The sequence below is a fragment of the Ursus americanus genome, chromosome 20 (genome assembly GCF_024610735.1).
Source record: "Ursus americanus isolate L20-20 chromosome 20, mUrsAme1.1.p, whole genome shotgun sequence".
Taxonomy (NCBI): domain Eukaryota; kingdom Metazoa; phylum Chordata; class Mammalia; order Carnivora; family Ursidae; genus Ursus; species Ursus americanus.
In genome coordinates, this window is record NC_142146.1 from 32,845,868 (window position 1) to 32,863,686 (window position 17,819).

Here is a 17,819-nt window from a genome sequence, read left to right on the forward strand (position 1 = left end):
ATTTTTTGGTGGAGTCTTTTGGGTTTTCCATATAGAGTATAATGTCATCTACAAATAGTGAAAAGTTTGACTTCTTTGCCAGTTTGGATGCCTTTTATTTCTTTTTGTTGTCTGATTGCTGTGGCTAGGACTTCTAGTACTATGTTAAATAACAGTGTTGAGAGTAGACATCCCTTTCTTATTCCTGACTGTAGAGGAAAAGCTCTCAGTTTTTCCCCGTTGAAGATGATACTAGCTGTGGGTTTTCATATATGGCCTTTATTATGTTGAGGTAAGTTCCCTCTATCCCTGCATTGTTGAGGCTTTTTATCAAGAGTGAATCCTGTACTTTGTCAAATGCTTTTCTGCATTTATTGTTGGATTTGATTTGCTAGTATTTTTTTGAGAATTTTTGCATCCATATTCATTAGGGATATTCTCTTTTTTAATGGAGCGTTTGTCTGGTTTTGGAATCAGGGTAATGCTGACCTTGTAGAATGAGTTTGGAAGTTTTCCGTCCATTTCTATTTTTTTTTTACTAGTTTCAGAAGAGAAGGTATTAACTCTTTAAATTTTTGGTAGAATCACCTGTGAAGCCATCTGGCCCTGGACTTAGAGATTTTTTTATTACTGATTCAATTTCTTTGCTGATTATCAGTCTGTTCCAAGTTTTCTATTTCTTCCTGTTTTAGTTTTGTTACTTTGTATGTTTCTAGGAATTTATCCATTTCTTCCAGATTGCCCAATTTGTTGGCATACAGTTTTTCATATTATTCTCTTATAATTGTATTTCTTTGGTGTTGGTGGTTATTTCTCCTCTCTCATTGGTGATTTTATTTATTTTGATCCTTTCTCTTCTTCTTTTTGATAAGTCTGGCCAGGGGGTTATCAATTTTATCAACTTTTTCAAAGAACCAGCTCCTGGTTTCACTGATCTACTGGGATTTTTGTTTGTTTGTTTCTATATCATTTATTTCTGCTCTAATCTTTATTTTTCCCTTCTTCTGCTGACTTTAGGCTTCATTTATTGTTCTTTTCCTAGCTTCTTTAGATATAAGGTTAGGTTGCATATTTGAGATTTTTCTTGCTTCTTGAGGTAGGCCTGTATTGCTATATACTTTCCTCTTATTACCCCTTTTTCTGCATCCCGGAGGTTTTAGACCTTCATGTTTTCATTTTCATTTTTTTTAAAGATTTTATTTATTTATTTGACAGATAAAGAGCACAAGTAGGCAGAGCAGCAGGCAGAGGGAGATAACTGCCTCCTCGCTAAGCAGGAAGCCTGACATGGGGCTTGATCCCAGAATGCTGAGATCATGACCCGAGCTGAAAGCAGCCACTTAATGGACTGAGCCACCCAGGAGCCCCTCATTTTCATTTATTTCCATGTATTTTTTATTTCTTCTTTAATTTCCTGGTTGACCCATTCATTCTTTAATAAGATGTTCTTTAACTTCCATGAATTTGTGGTCTTTCCAAATTTTTTTGTGATTAACTTCAAGTTTCATAGCATTGTGATTGGAAAATATGCATGGTATGATCTCAGTCTTTTTGTACTTGTTGACGCCTGATTTGTAACCTAGTATGTGATCTGTTCTGGAGAATGTCTCATTTCCCTTGAAAAGAATGTGTATTCTATTGGTTTAGGATGGAATGTTCTGAATATATCTGTTAAGTCCATCTGGTTCCATGTGTCATTCAAAGCCATTGTTTCTTTGTTGAATTTCTGCTTAGATGATCTGTCCGTCGACATAAGTGGGGTGTTGAAATCCCCTGCTATTATTGTATTATTATCAATGAATTCCTTTTATGTTTGTTATTAATTGTTTTATATATTTGGGTGCTCCCAAGTTGGGGGCATAAACATTTACATTTGTTAGATCTTCTTGTTCGATAGACCCCTTTATTATGATGTAGTGCCCTTCCTTACCTCTTGTTACAATCTTTGGTTTAAAATCTAGTTTGTCTGATATAAGTATGGCTATTCCAGCTTTCTTTTGATGCCCATTTGCATGATAAATGTTTCTCTGTCCCCTCACTTTCAATCTGGAGTTGTTTTGGTCTAAAATGAGTCTCTTGTAGGCAGCATATAGATGGGTCTTGTTTTTTTTATCCATTCTAATACCCTGTGACTTTTGATTGGAACATTTAGTTCATTTACATTCAGAGTAATTATTGATAGGTAAGAATTTAGTGCCATTGTATTACCTGTAAAGTCGGTATTTCTGGAAGTTTACTCTGTTCCTTTCTAGTCTTTGTCACTTTTGGTCTTTCTTTCCCTCGCAGAGTCCCCTCTAATATTTCTTGCAGAGCTGGTTTAGTGGTCACAAACTTCCTTAGCTTTTGTTTGTCTGGGAAACTCTTTTATCTCTCCATCTATCCAGAATGATAGCCTTGCTGAATAGAGTATTCTTGGATGCAGTTTTTTTTTCCATTCAGCATCTTGAGTATATCATGCCACTTTCTTCTGGCTTGCCAAGTTTCTGTTAAAAATTTCCAGTGAACCTTATGGGTTTTCCCAGGTAAGTTAAGGACTTTTTTTTTCTTACTGCTTTTAAGGTTTTTTGTTTTTTTTTTAATGTATTTATTTGACAGAGAGAGAGAGAGAGCAAGAGCACAAGCAGGGGGAGCAGCAGAGGGAGAGGGAGAAGCAGGCTCCCCACTGAGCAGGGAGCCCGATGTGGGGCTTGATCCCAGGACCCTGGGATCATGACCTGAGCCAAAGGCAGATGCTTAACCCACTGAGCCACCCAGGCGCCCCTAAGATTTTTTTTTTAAGTGGTCTCCACTCGGGCCTTGAACTCACAACCCTGGGATCAAGACCAGAGCTGAGATCGACAGTCAGATGCCAGTTATATCTCTTGCTCCTAAAAGTAATGGCCTTATGAAGAAGAGGTCATGTAATGCCTAGGGCCTGGTGCTTCAGGAAGTGTCTCCAGCGTGTGCTGCATTTGCTCTGCTGTTGTGTTTGGCTCCTCTATCCTTCAGGCCAGTCGCCTGCAGAGGCTCTCCTTGTCTGCTGTGGGCATTGTTTGGTCCCTGGCCTGAATGTGGTGAGTTTTAACTAGGTGTGCTCCGGTCTATCTTTTGCAATGAGATCTGACACCAACTCCACCAGAACTGAGGCTCTGTAGAACTCTCTAGTCAGGAGATGTGGTGTGGGCAGGGTTTGGACTGGTCTTCTGCAGGAGGGGCCCACTGCGCTGGACTGAGGCAAGTTGACCGAGGGGGCAGTCCCACCAGAACACAGGGGAGGGGATCTTGGTATAAACAAGTTAGGCAGCCAGTATTAGCACTTTCCTGCTTCCCACAGGTGACTTTGTGTTATCTGGGGGACAGAGGAGGAAAATGGTGCCAGCCAGCTCCTTTGTTCCTGAAGAGGTGTCTCCGTGAATGCTGCCTCTCAGGTACATACTCCAAGAAGAGTGAATAATCTCCCCAATCTTCAGATTGCTGTTTCCATGCTGTCTACCCTCAGGTTGTTTGCCTGCCTTCTCTCTAGGAGCAGCACATTCTTTATTGGCCTCCAGCCCAGCCAAGCCCTCTGGCCTTTAAAAATCCAGGGTTTGAATCCCACTGTTGTAAGAACTCACAGAACTTAGCCCCTCTCATCTTCCAAGCCAATGGCTTTGAGGAAACATTCTCCTGTGCATTCTCCTGTGTGCTCCTCTCTCTCTCATCCTTCTCTGCAACCACGGCTCCCTCCCTTCTGCAGCACCTATGATCCACTTCTCCCCTAAACCATATCTCTGCACTTCCTACCATCTTCAATGTGGAATTCCTACCATCTCTGTTTAGTTGTGGAGTTTTTTCTGCCAGTCTTCAGGTCAATTTCTGGGGTATTTAGGATGATTTAGTAGTTATGGGATGAGTAGTTCATGGGATGAGACAAGCTAGTATCTTCCTATTCCACCACCATCTTCCTTTCTTGCTCCAGTTTCTCTTAAAAATAGTAGGGGATTTTAGCACCCCACTTACATCAATGGATAGATCATCCAGACAGAAATTCAATAAGCAAGAAGTGGGCTTAAATGACACATTAGACCAGAAGGATTTAACAGATATACACAGAACATTCCATCAGCAGAATACACATTCCTTTCAAATGCACATGGAACATTCTTCAGGATAGATCATGTTAAGCCACAAAACAAGTCTCAGTAAATTTAGGGAGATTGAAATCATATCAAGCATTTTTTCCAACCACAATGGTATGAAACTAGAAATCAATTATAAGAAAAAATTATAAGACCCATCTATATGCAGCCCACAACAGACTTGCTTCAGACCTAAAGACACATACAGCCTTAAGAAACACAAACACATGAAGGCCAAACAACATGCTACTGAACAACGAGTCAATGAGGAAATCAAAGAGGAAATTTAAAAATACCTCGAGACAAATGAAAACGGAAACACAACATTCAGAAATATGTTGGACACAGCAAAAACAGTCTAAGATGGAAGTTTATGATGTAGGCCTGTCCTAAGAAACAAGAAAAAATTTCAAATGAACATTCTAACCTTACACCTAAAGAAACAAGAAAAGAACAAAAAGCAAGGTTAGTAGAAGGAAGGAAATAATGAAGATCAGGGTGGAAATAAATGAAATAGAGATAAAAAAAAAAGAAAACCAATGAAATTAAGTTTTGCTACATGCAAAAGGATGAAATTAGACTACTATCTTATACCATATGCAAAAATAAACTCCAAATGGATTAAAAACCTGAAGGTAAGTCCTGAGAGTACAAAACTCCTAAAAGAAAACATAAGCAGTAAACTCTTGGACATAAGTCTTAGCAATATTTTTTGGATCTATCTCCTCAAGCAAGGGCAACAAATGCAAAAACAGTTGGGACTATATCAAACTAAAAAGCTTTACACTGTGAAGAAAACATCAACAAAATGAAAAGGCAACCTACTGAATGGTAGAAGATATTTGTAAATGATATGTCCAATAGAAGGTTAACTTTCAAAATATAGAGAGAACTCCTTTAACACCCAAAAAACAATCCAATTTAAAAGAATGGGGGTCGGGCACCTGGGTGGCTCATTTGGTTAAGCGGCTGCCTTTAGCTCAGGTCATGATCTCAGGGTGCTGGAATTGAGTCCCACATGGGGTTCCCTGCTCAGTGGGGAGCCTGCTTCTCCCTCTCCTTCTGCCACTCCCCCTGCTTGTGCTCTCTCGCTCTGTCAAATAAATTAATTAATTTTTTAAAAATGGGGGGTGCCTGAGTATCTAAGTCAGTTAAGCATCTGCCTTTGGCTCAGGTCATGATCCCAGAGTCCTGGGGGTCAAGCCCCACACCAGGCTCCCTGCTCAGGAGGGAGTCTGCTTCTACCTCTGCCCTAGCCCCACTCATGCTCTCTTTCTGTGTCACGCCTGTGCTCTCTCTCTCAAATAAATAAATAAAATCTTTTAAAAAAATGGGCAGAGGACCTGAATAGACATTTTTTCCAAAGAAGACATACAGATGGCCGACAGACACATGAAGAGATGCTCAACATCATTAATTAGGAAAATGCAAATCAAAACCATAATGAGGTACCACCTCACACCTGTCAGAATGGCTAGTATCAAAAAGACAAGAAATAGCAAGTGTTGACAAGGATATGGAGAAAACAGAACCCTGGGCACTATTGGTGGTAAATTGGTAAATGCAAATTGGTGCAGCCATCATGGAAAACAATATGGAGTTTCCTCAAAAAATTAAAAATAGAAATACCATACCATCCAGCAATTCCATTCTCAGTATTTTTCCAAAGAAAATGAAAACTCTAATTCAAAAAGACATATGCATTCCTATGTTCACTGCAGCATTATTTACAATAGCCAACATACGGAAGCAACCTAGTGTCCATCAATAGATGAATGAGTAAACAAGATGTGGAATATATGCACAATTGAGTATTATTCAGCCATTAAAAGGAATGGAATCTTGCCATTTGCGACAACACAGATGGACCTAGAGAGTGAAATGTCAGACAAAGAAAAACCAGTACCATATTATTTCACTTATATGTGGAATCTAAAAAACAAAACAAACATACTCATAAATACAGTGAACAAACTTATGGTTGCCAGAGGGGAGATGGTTGGGGAGATTGGCAAAATAGGTGAAGGGGAGTAAGAGGTACAAACTTCCAGTTATGAAATAAGTCACAGGGATGTAAAGTACAGCATAGGGAATATAGTCAATAATGTTTTAATAACTTTGTATGGTGGCAGATGGTAACTAGACTTACTATGATCATTTGTAATGTATATAAATGTTGAATCACTGTTGTACACCTGAAACTAATAGTGTATGTCAGCTATACTTCAATTAAAAAAAAAATCAGGCAAGAAATACAAAAGAGTGGTTTTCAAGATGCTGGATGCCTAGCAACAAAAGATAGTGATTGCTGAGGAACAGAAAGCAAACAAGGTGAGCCTTATGATTGTCCCAGCTTACTGCCTTGAGAGAGTTTCCAAGCCATAGTGTGAGAATGGGGACTCCAGGCAGAGTCCATCAGACTCCCTAATTTTAGGAGACCGAGGTGAGAGCTAGAGGACCAGGGTGGCTAGAATATTTGGGACAGAACACCAGTGAGAAAGCTCCAGACATCTTTAGAACTCCTCCATGAGTATTCAGAATACTGATCAGCAGATGTATGTGGGGAAAGTAACCAAAGCTAAAGAAAGTGCTGTCCATTAGAGCGAGCAGTACAGTACCTGTCGGTCACACAGGGCCAGGGATAGTATTTGTCCCTACCAGCCATACTGGAAAACCTTATAATACACAGGATTTTGGGTGGAGTATTCTTGGGAGTCTTGCTTCAGTAGTGGAGAATAATTAACCCTAAATTAAGCATTGCTAGGTCCTTCCTAACCAATTTAGAAAGCAAGACCTACAAGGATAAAAGGGTTTTAAAGTGACTTAACAGCATTCCAGAACAAAGTTTGAGAATATTTTTAGGAATATAAAAATATCCAGCATTCATTCAGGTGAAATTCATAATGGTTGATGTCATCAGGCATGCAAAGAAGCAGAAAAATACAACAGATATTAAGGGGAAAAATCAGTTGAAACTGACCCAGATGTTAGAATTAGACTAGTACATTAAAACAGCTATCATAACTGAATTCCATCTACCCCAAAAGTTAAGACAGGGAAGATATATATTTTTTAAAAACCCAAATTGAAGCTGTAGAGATGAAAACTAAGGTGTCTGGGGTGCAGAATGCACCAGATTGGATTAACAGCAGATTAAACATTGCAAGTGAAATGATTAGTGAATTTGAAGACATAGAATAGAGACTATCCAAAATGAGAAATGCAGACACAAAGAAAGAAATTAAAGAAAAAAGAACATCCATGAGCTGTGGGACATAACTTCAAGCAAACTAACGTACTTATAAATGGGAGAGGTGGAGGGACTTAAAATAAAGAATTTGTCAGGTCTTTGTCCAAAGTTCCTTAGAACTTCCCAAATGATAAGAACATTTTTGTTTTTCATAGTGGGCTCCTGGGACCATACCTGAGTTTATACTAATGAGGTGACTCATTAATGTTGGGTCCCTAGATAGTTTCAGAATGGGGACTTGCTGTGTCAAAAAGGCCAATCAGATGATTAGAGGTTAGGGCTTTCAGCCAGGTAAAATCAACCCGACCTTCCAAGGAGGGGATGGAGCCTGGAAATTGAATTCAGTCATATGATTTAATATTCAATATGATTTAATCAAGCATGCCTACCTAATGAAACCCAATAAAAGCTCTGGACATTGAAGCTCACTGAAGCACAGTGACATGCTGGGGGTGGGTGCCATGCCCGGAGAATAGAAGCTCCGTGTCTCACACCTTCCCAGTCTTTTCCCTCTGCATCTCTTGTTTGGCTGGTTCCTGACGTGTATCCTTTATAATAGAATAGTAATCATAATGTAGCACTTTCCTCATTTCTGTGGGTCACTCATGCAAATTGTTAAACCTAAGGGGATAGTGGAAACCCCCAAATTTATAGTCAGTCAGAAATGTGGATGGCCTAGGAACCCCAGAGTTAATGGCTCGTGTGTAGAGTGAGAAGTCTTGTGAAGGACTGTGCCCCTAACCTGTGGAATCAGTACCAGTTCTGGATAGTTAGTGCTGGAATTGTATTGCAGGGGGGCAGAAAAATTATTTGAATTGCAGGGGGGCAGAAAAATTATTTGAAGAGATAATAGCCCCAGATTTTCTATATTTGATGAAAACTATAAGCTCACAAACCCAAGATACTCAATAAGCCCAAAGCACAAAAAATGCAAAGAAAACTATACCAAGTCACACCACAATAAAGTGGTTCAAAACCAGTAATAAAGAGAAAATTTGAACAGCAGCCAGAGAAAATAGTCAAATTTCATAAAGTGGAACAAAGATTAACAGTAGATTTCATGTTGAAAACTGTTCAGGTCAGAAACATTGGAGCAACATCTTTAAAATACTCAAAGAAAATAGTTGTCAACTTAGAGCATCATACCCAGTGAAAATATCTTTCAAACATGAAGGTGAATTAAAGAATTTTTTGGACATAGAAAAGCTGAAAGGATTCATCACCAGCAGAAATGCAGTACAAGAAGTGTATTTGGGTTGGGGGAAGTTGTTCATCAAGGAAGAAAATAATACAAGATGGAAATACAAATTTACATGAAGGAAAGAAAAGCTCCAGAAATGGTAACTAAATGGATAACTGTATATGATTTTTTATTCAGATCTCTTTAGAAGATAACTATTTAAACAAAACTATCAACAATGTTTTGTGGTGATTATAACATATGCCTAAGTATAAATTGACAACAATAGCATAAAGGCCAGGAGAAGAAAAATGGAAGTATACTATTGTATGCTTCACATATTATCCATGAAGTGGTATAATATCACCTGAAAATAGATTGAAGTAAGTTAAAGATATATGCTACACCCTCTGACACAACCACTGACATAACAGTTATAGCTAAAAAGCAAAAAAAAAAAAAAGGTTAAGTAAAATAGAAATTATAAAGAATACTCAGTGACCTCACAAAAGGAGGCAGGAAAGGAAGAAAAAAGGGAAACAAAGAATGGATGGGACAAACAAGATGATAGACCTAAACCTAACCATATCAATATCAATAACACATTAAATATAAGTGATGTGAATACTCTCAAAAGGCAAAGATTAGACAAAGAAGCAAGACCCAAATATATGTTGCCTGAAAGAAATGTACTTCAATTATAAAGACACAAATAGATTAAAAGTAAAAGGAGGAAAAAAGATATAGCATGCTAACACTAACCAAAAGAAAGCTCTTACAAATAAATGGAAAGACATACTGTGTTTATGGATTGAAAGACTTAACATTGTTAAATGCCCATACAACCTAGAACAGTCTATATAGAGCAGTTCAAGTTCTATCAAAATACAAATGGTCCCCTTCCTCCATCCCCTGGCAACCCCGTTCAATTCTCTGCTTCTGTGAGTCTGTTTTAGATACTTCATATAAGTTGAATCATGAAGATGTTGGTCAATGGATATAGTTTTAGTTATGTAAGACAAATAAGTTCTAGACATCTGCTGTACAACATAGTGCATATAGGTAACAGTACTATGTTGTGAAATTTAAAAATTTGTTAAGAGGATAGATCCCATGTTAAGTAATCTTACCAAAACAAACAAACAGACAAAAAGAAAAAAAGCACAAAGAAACTTGGAGGTGGTGAATATGTTATTACCTTAATTGTGGTGATAGTTTCCTGTGTATACACATGTCCAAACTCATCAAATTGTATGTATTAAATATGTACAATTTTTGTAGCTTATTCCCCAATAAAGTCTAAAAATTCCAATGATATTTTTTGCAGAAATATAAAAAACAACTCTAAAATTCATATGGAATTTCAGAGGACCTAGAATAGCCAAAACAGTCCTGAGAAAGGAGTACAAAGCTGGAAGCTTCACACATCCTAACTTCAAAATATATTACAAAGCTACAGATTCTTGTATATATACTCAAATGATTTTCAGCATAGGTGCCAAGACTACACAGTAGGGAAAGGATGGTCTCTTCAACAAATGATGTTGGTAAAATTGGATATCCACAGGTAAAAGAAAGAAGTTAGATTCTTATCTCACACTATGTACAAAAATGAACTCAAGGGGTGCCTGGGTGGCTCAGTCGTTAGGCATCTGCCTTTGGCTCAGGGCGTGATCCTGGCGTTGTGGAATCGAGCCCCGCATCAGGCTCCTCTGCTAGGAGCCTGCTTCTTCCTCTCTCACTCCCCCTGCTTGTGTTCCCTCTCTCACTGGCTGTCTCTCTCTGTCAAATAAATGAATAAAATCTTAAAAAAAAAAAATGAACTCAAAAGGGATTAAAGACCTAAACCTAAGACCTGAAACTATAAAACTCCTAGAAGAAAACAGAGGGAGAAACCTTCATGATCCTTGGATTTGGCAATGGATATGACCAAAAAAGCAGAGGCAGCAAAAGCAAAACTAGACAAATGGGACTACATCAAACTTTAAAACTTCTGGACAGCAAAGGAAAGAGTGTAGTAAAAGTCAGTCTATAGAATGGGAAAAAAATACTTGCAAACATATCTGATAAGGGGTTAATAGCTAGAATATATAAAGAACTCCTACAACTCAATAAGAACAATAAAAATAACTGGATTTTTAAATGGGCAGGGACTTGAATAGACATTTCTCCAAAGAAAATGAAATGTCTAACAAGCATATGAAGAGGTGTTCAACATCAGTAAAAAAAAAAAAAAACTAAAATAAAATAAAATAAAAAAATAAGCAGGGGAATGCAAATCAAATCACAGTGAAATATCACCTCACACTTGTTAGAATGGATACTGTTTCTAAAAAAAAGCATTGGTGAGGATGTGGAGAAATCAGAACATTTACGCACTGATGGTTGGAATGTAGAAGGGTACAACTTATATGGAAAATAGTATGGAATAGTATGGAGGTTCCTCAAAAAATTTAAAATAAAGCTACCATATGACCCAGCAATACCACTGTGAGGTATATATCCAAAAGAATGGAAAACAATCTCAGAGAGATATTTGCATTCCCGTATTTATTGAGCATTATTCACAATAGCCAAGAAGTAAAAGCAACCTAAATGTCCATCAGTAGATGGACAGATAAGGAAAATATGGTATATACATATAATGGAATGTTATTCAGCCTTTAAAACAAAAGGAAATTCTGTTACATGCAACAACATGGATAAACTTTGAGGACATTATGCTAAGTGAAATAAGCCAGTTACACAAGGACAGATACTGTACTATTCCACTTATATGAGGACCTAAAGAAGTCAAACTCCTAGGAAGAAGAGAGGTAGTTGCCAGAGGCTGGGGGTGTGTGTGGGGAGTTGTTATTTGGTGGGTATGGAGTTTCAATCATTCGGGATTGGGGTAGGAGGGATCTGTTGTACAACAGTGTGCAAGTTGTTGACAGTATTGTACTGTACACTCAGAAATTGTTGGATGAATTTTATGTTTTATGGGTTTTTTTGCTGCAAAAAGAAAAGAAAGCTGGGTGGCTATATTAATATCAGACAAAGTAGTTTTTAAAGCACGTAATATTGCTAGGTGAAGATAAAGGGGTCAGTTCATCAAGAATATAACAATTCATGAAGAATATAACAAAAATGACAAAGGGATCAGTTCATCAAGAGTTTAACAATTCATAAAGAATATAACAACATGACATTTCTAAATGTTTATGCATCTTATAACAGACTTTCAAAATGCATGAAGCAAAATCTGATAGAACTTCAAGGATACATTCACAATTACAATTGTAGACTTCCATGTGCTGTTCTCAATAATGAACAAGTTGACAAAAAAATCAATAAGGATTTGGAATACTTGCACAACACTATCAACCTACTTGACTTAATTGACATTCATATTACACTTTACCAAACAACAGTAGGATACACATTCCTTTAACATGTACACAGAATATTTACCAAGACAGACCATATTCTGGGGGCGCCTGGGTGGCTCAGCCATTAAAAGCGTCTGCCTTCAGCTCAGGTCATGATCCCAGGGTTCTGGGATCGAGCCCTGCATTGGGCTCCCTGCTTGGCAGGAAGCCTGCTTCTCCCTCTCCCACTCCCCTTGCTTGTGTCCCCTCTCTCGCTGTCTCTCTCTGTCAAATAAATAAATAAAATCTTAAAAAAAAAAAGACCATATTCTAGGCCATAGAAAATCTCAATAAAAATTTAAAATTCAGCTCATAAAGTATTTCTTTGACTTTGATGGAATTAAATTAGAAATAATAAAAGATCTCTGAAAATTTTCCAAATATTTGATAACTAAATAACACTTTTATTTTTTTTAAGATTTATTTATTTATTTATTTATTTATTTATTTATTTGACAGAGAGACAGCCAGCGAGAGAGGGAACACAAGCAGGGGAAGTGGGAGAGGAAGACGCAGGCTCCTAGCAGAGCAGGGAGCCCGATGTGGGGCTCAATCCCAGGACCCTGGGATCACGCTCTGAGCCGAAGGCAGATACTTAATGACTGGGCCACCCAGGTGCCCCTAAATAACACTTTCAAATAACCCATGAGTCAGAGAAGAAATCAAAAGGAAAATTAAGAAATATCTAGAACTTAATGAAAATGAAAACACGGCATGTCAAAATTCATGAGATGCTGCTAAAGCTGCATTTAATAAGTGAGCTTCGCAAGTTTACAGATAACATGGTCAGTATACAAAAATCAATTTTCTTTCTGTATACTAGCAACAAACAATTCAAAATTGAAATTTTAAAAATACCATTTATAATACCCCCAAACAATATTAAATACTTAGATATGAATCTGACAAAAGATGTGCAAGACCCACACAAAATACAGCAAAACATTGCCGAGAGAATTTAAAATAAGATTTATATATATGGGGAGAGAGGTCTTCCTTATGGGTAGGAGAACTTGATATTGTTTAGATGTCAATTCTACATTAGCTTTGACTCTTAGAACTATAGTAATGTTCAAATACTCTCCCTCCAAGAAATAAGTAATGAATTAAACTCAACCTGGACCTGTGGGAAAGAAACTCGAATAAAATAATAAACAGTAACAAATTAACTGAACTGTATTCTAACCTCATTAAGGAGAATAAAGGAGGAACAGGAGAGAGCTAACCTGAGTAATCTTGGAAAGCAGTATTTTAACTGGATACTGTAAGACCAGAGACAAAAATAACTATACACTGATACTGTACTCTATTTAGTAAATTTCTTTCTCAATGGTATATAGGTTGGCAAGTCTGTTAAAGTTATGAAGGAAAGGAAGAAGTTTAGAATGAACCTTGTGGTATAGTATTAGAATCCATTCTCTATATGATTACATAGTTTTTAGTATATATAGATAAATATAGAAATAGAAAGAAATAAAAGTATGTATGCTTGGATTAGTATAGAGGAGTTCCCCCCACCCTTGTATGCAGTTTCAGTTATTCACGATCAACTGCAGTATAGAAGGAGATGATCCTCCTTCTGACACAACATCAGAAGGTCAATAGTAGCCTAAGGCTCCATCACAGTGCTACTCCATTCACCTCACTTCCTCTCATCATGTAGACATTTTATCACTCATATCATCACAAGAAGTAAAAGGGTGAGTATAGTACAATGAGATATTTTGAGAATAAGGAAAATATAAGATGATACCCTCTGTGATACCAGAAAATATAAAAGTGCTCACAAAAGGATAGAGCAAGTCAAGAGGACACAAGAGCCAACCTGACAGAGGTCCAATGGCCAGAGCAAGATCAATTTGAGCAACAAAATAAATAATGATAGTGTTGGATTATAACCCTTAGAATAAAATAAATACCCATGAGTCTATACTGATACAAATAAAACATATAAATATGTAGAAGAGGAGGAATAGCTCTTCCTTACAGAAGAATTCCAGTTATTAAATGTAGAAGAATGAGGGAAATACAAAATCACTATTAGGTAAGCACCACAATATAAATATCACAATCAGGTTCCACAAATGACTGTTAAAATCAGGGAGGCCTAGGTGGCTCAGTCATTTAAGCAGCTGCCTTCAGCTCAGGTCATGATCCCAGGGTCCTGAGACTGAGCCCTCGTCAGGCTCCCCATAAGTGGGGAGTCTGCTTCTTCCTCTTCCTCTACCCTTCCCCCCGCTTATGCTCACTCTCTCAAATAAATAAAATCTTTTTAAAAAATGACTGCTGAAATCTGTGGGCAAAAATTTGCAGAGAAACAGGATATTGGCAGAGTCTCAAAGTATATCCCCCCAATATTTATTAATTATTAAGGAAGAATAATAACTATATGGTGGTGAACCCAGAAGTCACCATTTCAGCCAAGTGTGATCAAAGTTAATTCTATAAGTTATAAGACACACCAACCTCACATCCTCTTGTATGACTGTAAAGCACACAATACCACTTATGTGGTATACCTGCCAAAAATGGAAAATCTTAATCTAATCATGAGAAAACAGACAAAACCATGTTGAGAGACAGTCTACAGAATAATTGACTAGAACTCGTTACGAGTGTCAAAATTATGTGGGGCACCTGGGTGGCTCAGTTGGTTAAGCATCTGACTCTTGATTTCGGCTCAGGTCATGATTTCACGGTCGTGAGGTCAAAAAGAAGTGATACACGCATGCACGCATGCACGCACACACACAATGGAATACTACTCAGCCATCAAAAAGAATCAAATCTTGCCATTTGCACGTGGATGGAACTAGAGGGTATTATGCTAAGTGATAAGTCAGAGAAAGACAAATACCATATTATTTCACTCATGTGGAATTTAAGAAACAAAACAGATGAACATAGGGGAAGGGAAGATAAAATAAGATAAAAACGGGGAGGTAAGCCACAAGAAACTCTTAACTGTAGGAAACAAACAGGGCTCCTCAAGGGGAGGTGGATGGGAGTGGGGGTATTCGGATGATGGGCATTAAGGAGTGCACTTGATGTAGTGAGCTCTGGGTGTTATATGCAACTGATGAATCACTAAATTCTACCCCTGAAACTAATAATACACTATATGTTAACTAAATTGAACTTAAATTTTTAAGAAATTATTTTGAAGAACTAAATGTGGTATAGGATTCTGGAACAGAAAAAGACACTAGGAGAAAAGCTGGCAAAATTTGAATGATGTCTGTAGTTTAGTATTGCGTCAGTGTTCATTTACTAGTTTTGATCATTGTACTATGGTTTGTAAGTTGTTACCATTATGGGAAGCTGAGAGAAGGGCATAGAAAATCTCTAGTATTTTTGTAACTTTCCCATAAGTCTAAAATTATTTCCAAATAAAAAGTTAAATAGTAAGGTCCATTGGTTTGAGACTGTGCTGGTAGGTATGGATAGCTAACTGTTCTGAAGAATCAAAGAAAAGAGGTATAATTGATATCTGCCCATTTATAACTAGCCAATTAATAGATTATATCCATGTTGGCACTGCATTTACTAAGCCTCTGGTTATTAAATAGGTTCTCTAGGTTATTCAAAGTGCTTTAAAAATCTAATTAGAAAATAAAAATGGTATTTCAGGGTTTTAATATTCTAATAGTCTTCCATGAGAATAAAATAGCAGATTTTAAAATAAAAATAAAATCCTAAATCGAAAATAGATTTGTCCACACAGTCATTTTGATGGACATTAGCTGACTCACACAATTTAACATAGATTTCGAACTTGGCTACATGGCTATTTTTTTTCCCTCAGAAATTTCCCATTTCTCTAGGTTAAGAAAGAATCATTGTAGTTGGCTTGTATTTTATCATCTTTATTCTGAAATTTCTCTTAACAACCCCTAGCCCAGAATCTGTGGGGTGAGTTTCCCTGACATGATTTGACATGTTAGAATTCCTATACATACCTCTAAGACATTTGATTCACAAATCACCAATAGCTAAATTAAAATTTTAATATTTTATTAAAGTGTACTAGCATACAAAAAAGCACACGTAAGTATGCTTGTAATAAAATTTGAATGTAATAACGTGTTAAATTTTAGGTGCATTGTTCGGTATTCTAAAACTAGGTTTGCTCAACCGGCTACTTATTTTACAGGAAGGAAAAATTCTGTTGGAGTGTTAGTATTTTTTATTTTGCTCTTTGGTATTTTTTTTTTTAAGATTTTATTTATTTAACAGAGAGAGACAGCCAGCGAGAGAGGGAACACAGCAGGGGGAGTGGGAGAGGAAGAAGCAGGCTCCTAGTGAAGAAGGCTGATATGGGGCTCGATCCCGGAACGCCGGGATCACGCCCTGAGCCAAAGGCAGACGCTTAACGACTGAGCCACCCAGGCGCCCCGCTCTTTGGTATATTTGTTAATTTAGTTTTGGTTTTAATCTTTTTCAGGATGTGGTGGATACACACCCTGGCCTCACGTTCCTGAAAGATGCTCCAGAATTCCACTCCCGCTACATCACCACGGTAGGCTGAGTCTTCTTTCTTCTTAGTATAGATCTATAAGTCTCCTTTGTCCAGGCTTTCAGAACTTTATGCAAAAGGTAACCTGGGCTATAATGATCATTTTAAGTGGGAGGAAGGTACAGTAAATTGAATTCATTATTTATATCTACTTTCCTTCTTATAAGTACCAGTGTACACAGAATTAGAGTAATATATTCATTCTGTCTGGTCTTATGAGGTACACTTTTTGCTTTGTCATTAATATTGACACCCAGTTGATATTGAGCATTTACAAATAATACTGAAAAGAATTTTCAACAGCCTTTCCCAGAAAAAGATGTGTCTTTCCCAGAAAAAAGATGTGTCTCAAATTTAGAACTGAAAATGACAATGAGAAATAGCTTACATATAATCAGAAAACAAATCATATAAGAATTTAACATAGTATAGTGACAGTCTCCCACTTTGTGAGGTGCTCTCATTCCCTGTTTCTCGTGAGTGGCCTCATTTGACCAGTCACGGGCAAGGCACAAATGGTGAGTCAGAGCACACCAGCCTCTAAGTGCACATTGCAGCCACGTCCAGCATTCTTTGCCCTACCTCCCAGATTATCTCTGGAGGAATTCCAAAGATGAGCCCCAGGACAAACCCCTCCATCACAGCCACACTCAAGTGAGTTAGCCCTTGCGTCTGGTTCACATCCCCCAGTAAAATTACAGGGCAATCACCTCTGAGGTAAACCCTCTTATTCTTAGGGTACTTTTTGTTGGCCATGAATTTATTGGGTTCTGTCAAGTTACAGAATACTATCATTCTTTTTCTCCTTTCAGAACTTCATTCTTGGCTTTTACATTTGTTCTATTCTGTTGTAGAACTTTGTAAGTCTTTCTTTGAGCCAGAAGGTGTCACTGTCTTCTAAGACTATCTCAGAAGTGATTTTTGCCTGTTAACCATACCACTGTACTAAATTACTGCTACCACAGTCACCCTGGTGCAGTCACCCTCGTTTCTCACTTCGATTACTTCTAATTGGTCTCCCTACTTACACCTTCATTGCCCTTTGGTGTAGCCTCCACAAAGCAGAGTAATCCTTTGAAAATGTAAGTCAGATCATGTCACTCCTCTCTTCAAACCCTCCAGTGGTTTCCCATCTCACTCAGAGGAAAAGCCAAAGTCCTTGCTGAGACTCCCCATAATCCCCCGCCACTTGCCCCCCACGCACACCCTTACAACTTCTGGGCTCTCATCTCTCCTATTAACCCTCCCCCTCACTTATTGTGCTTTGGTCACAACTACATCCTCACTGTTCCTGGAACAGACCAACTCCACTTCTGCCTCAGGTGCTTTTTACTTCTTCTTTCCTCTGCCTGAAACGCTCTTTCTACAGATTTCACATGACTTCCTC

The 17,819-nt window shown here is 37.8% G+C and overlaps 1 protein-coding gene across 7 annotated transcripts in view; it reads left to right on the plus strand.

Annotated features, from left to right (window-relative positions):
- The window catches only part of PPP2R3A (protein phosphatase 2 regulatory subunit B''alpha), a 205,041-nt gene that overhangs the window by 102,078 nt on the left and 85,144 nt on the right, over window positions 1-17,819 (plus strand). For all 7 annotated transcript variants that reach the window (XM_045791823.2, XM_045791819.2, XM_045791820.2 and 4 more), the window contains one exon: window positions 16,361-16,435. In XM_045791823.2, coding sequence (XP_045647779.2) covers window positions 16,361-16,435 — 75 coding nt within the window. The remainder of the gene's footprint in view (window positions 1-16,360; window positions 16,436-17,819) is intronic.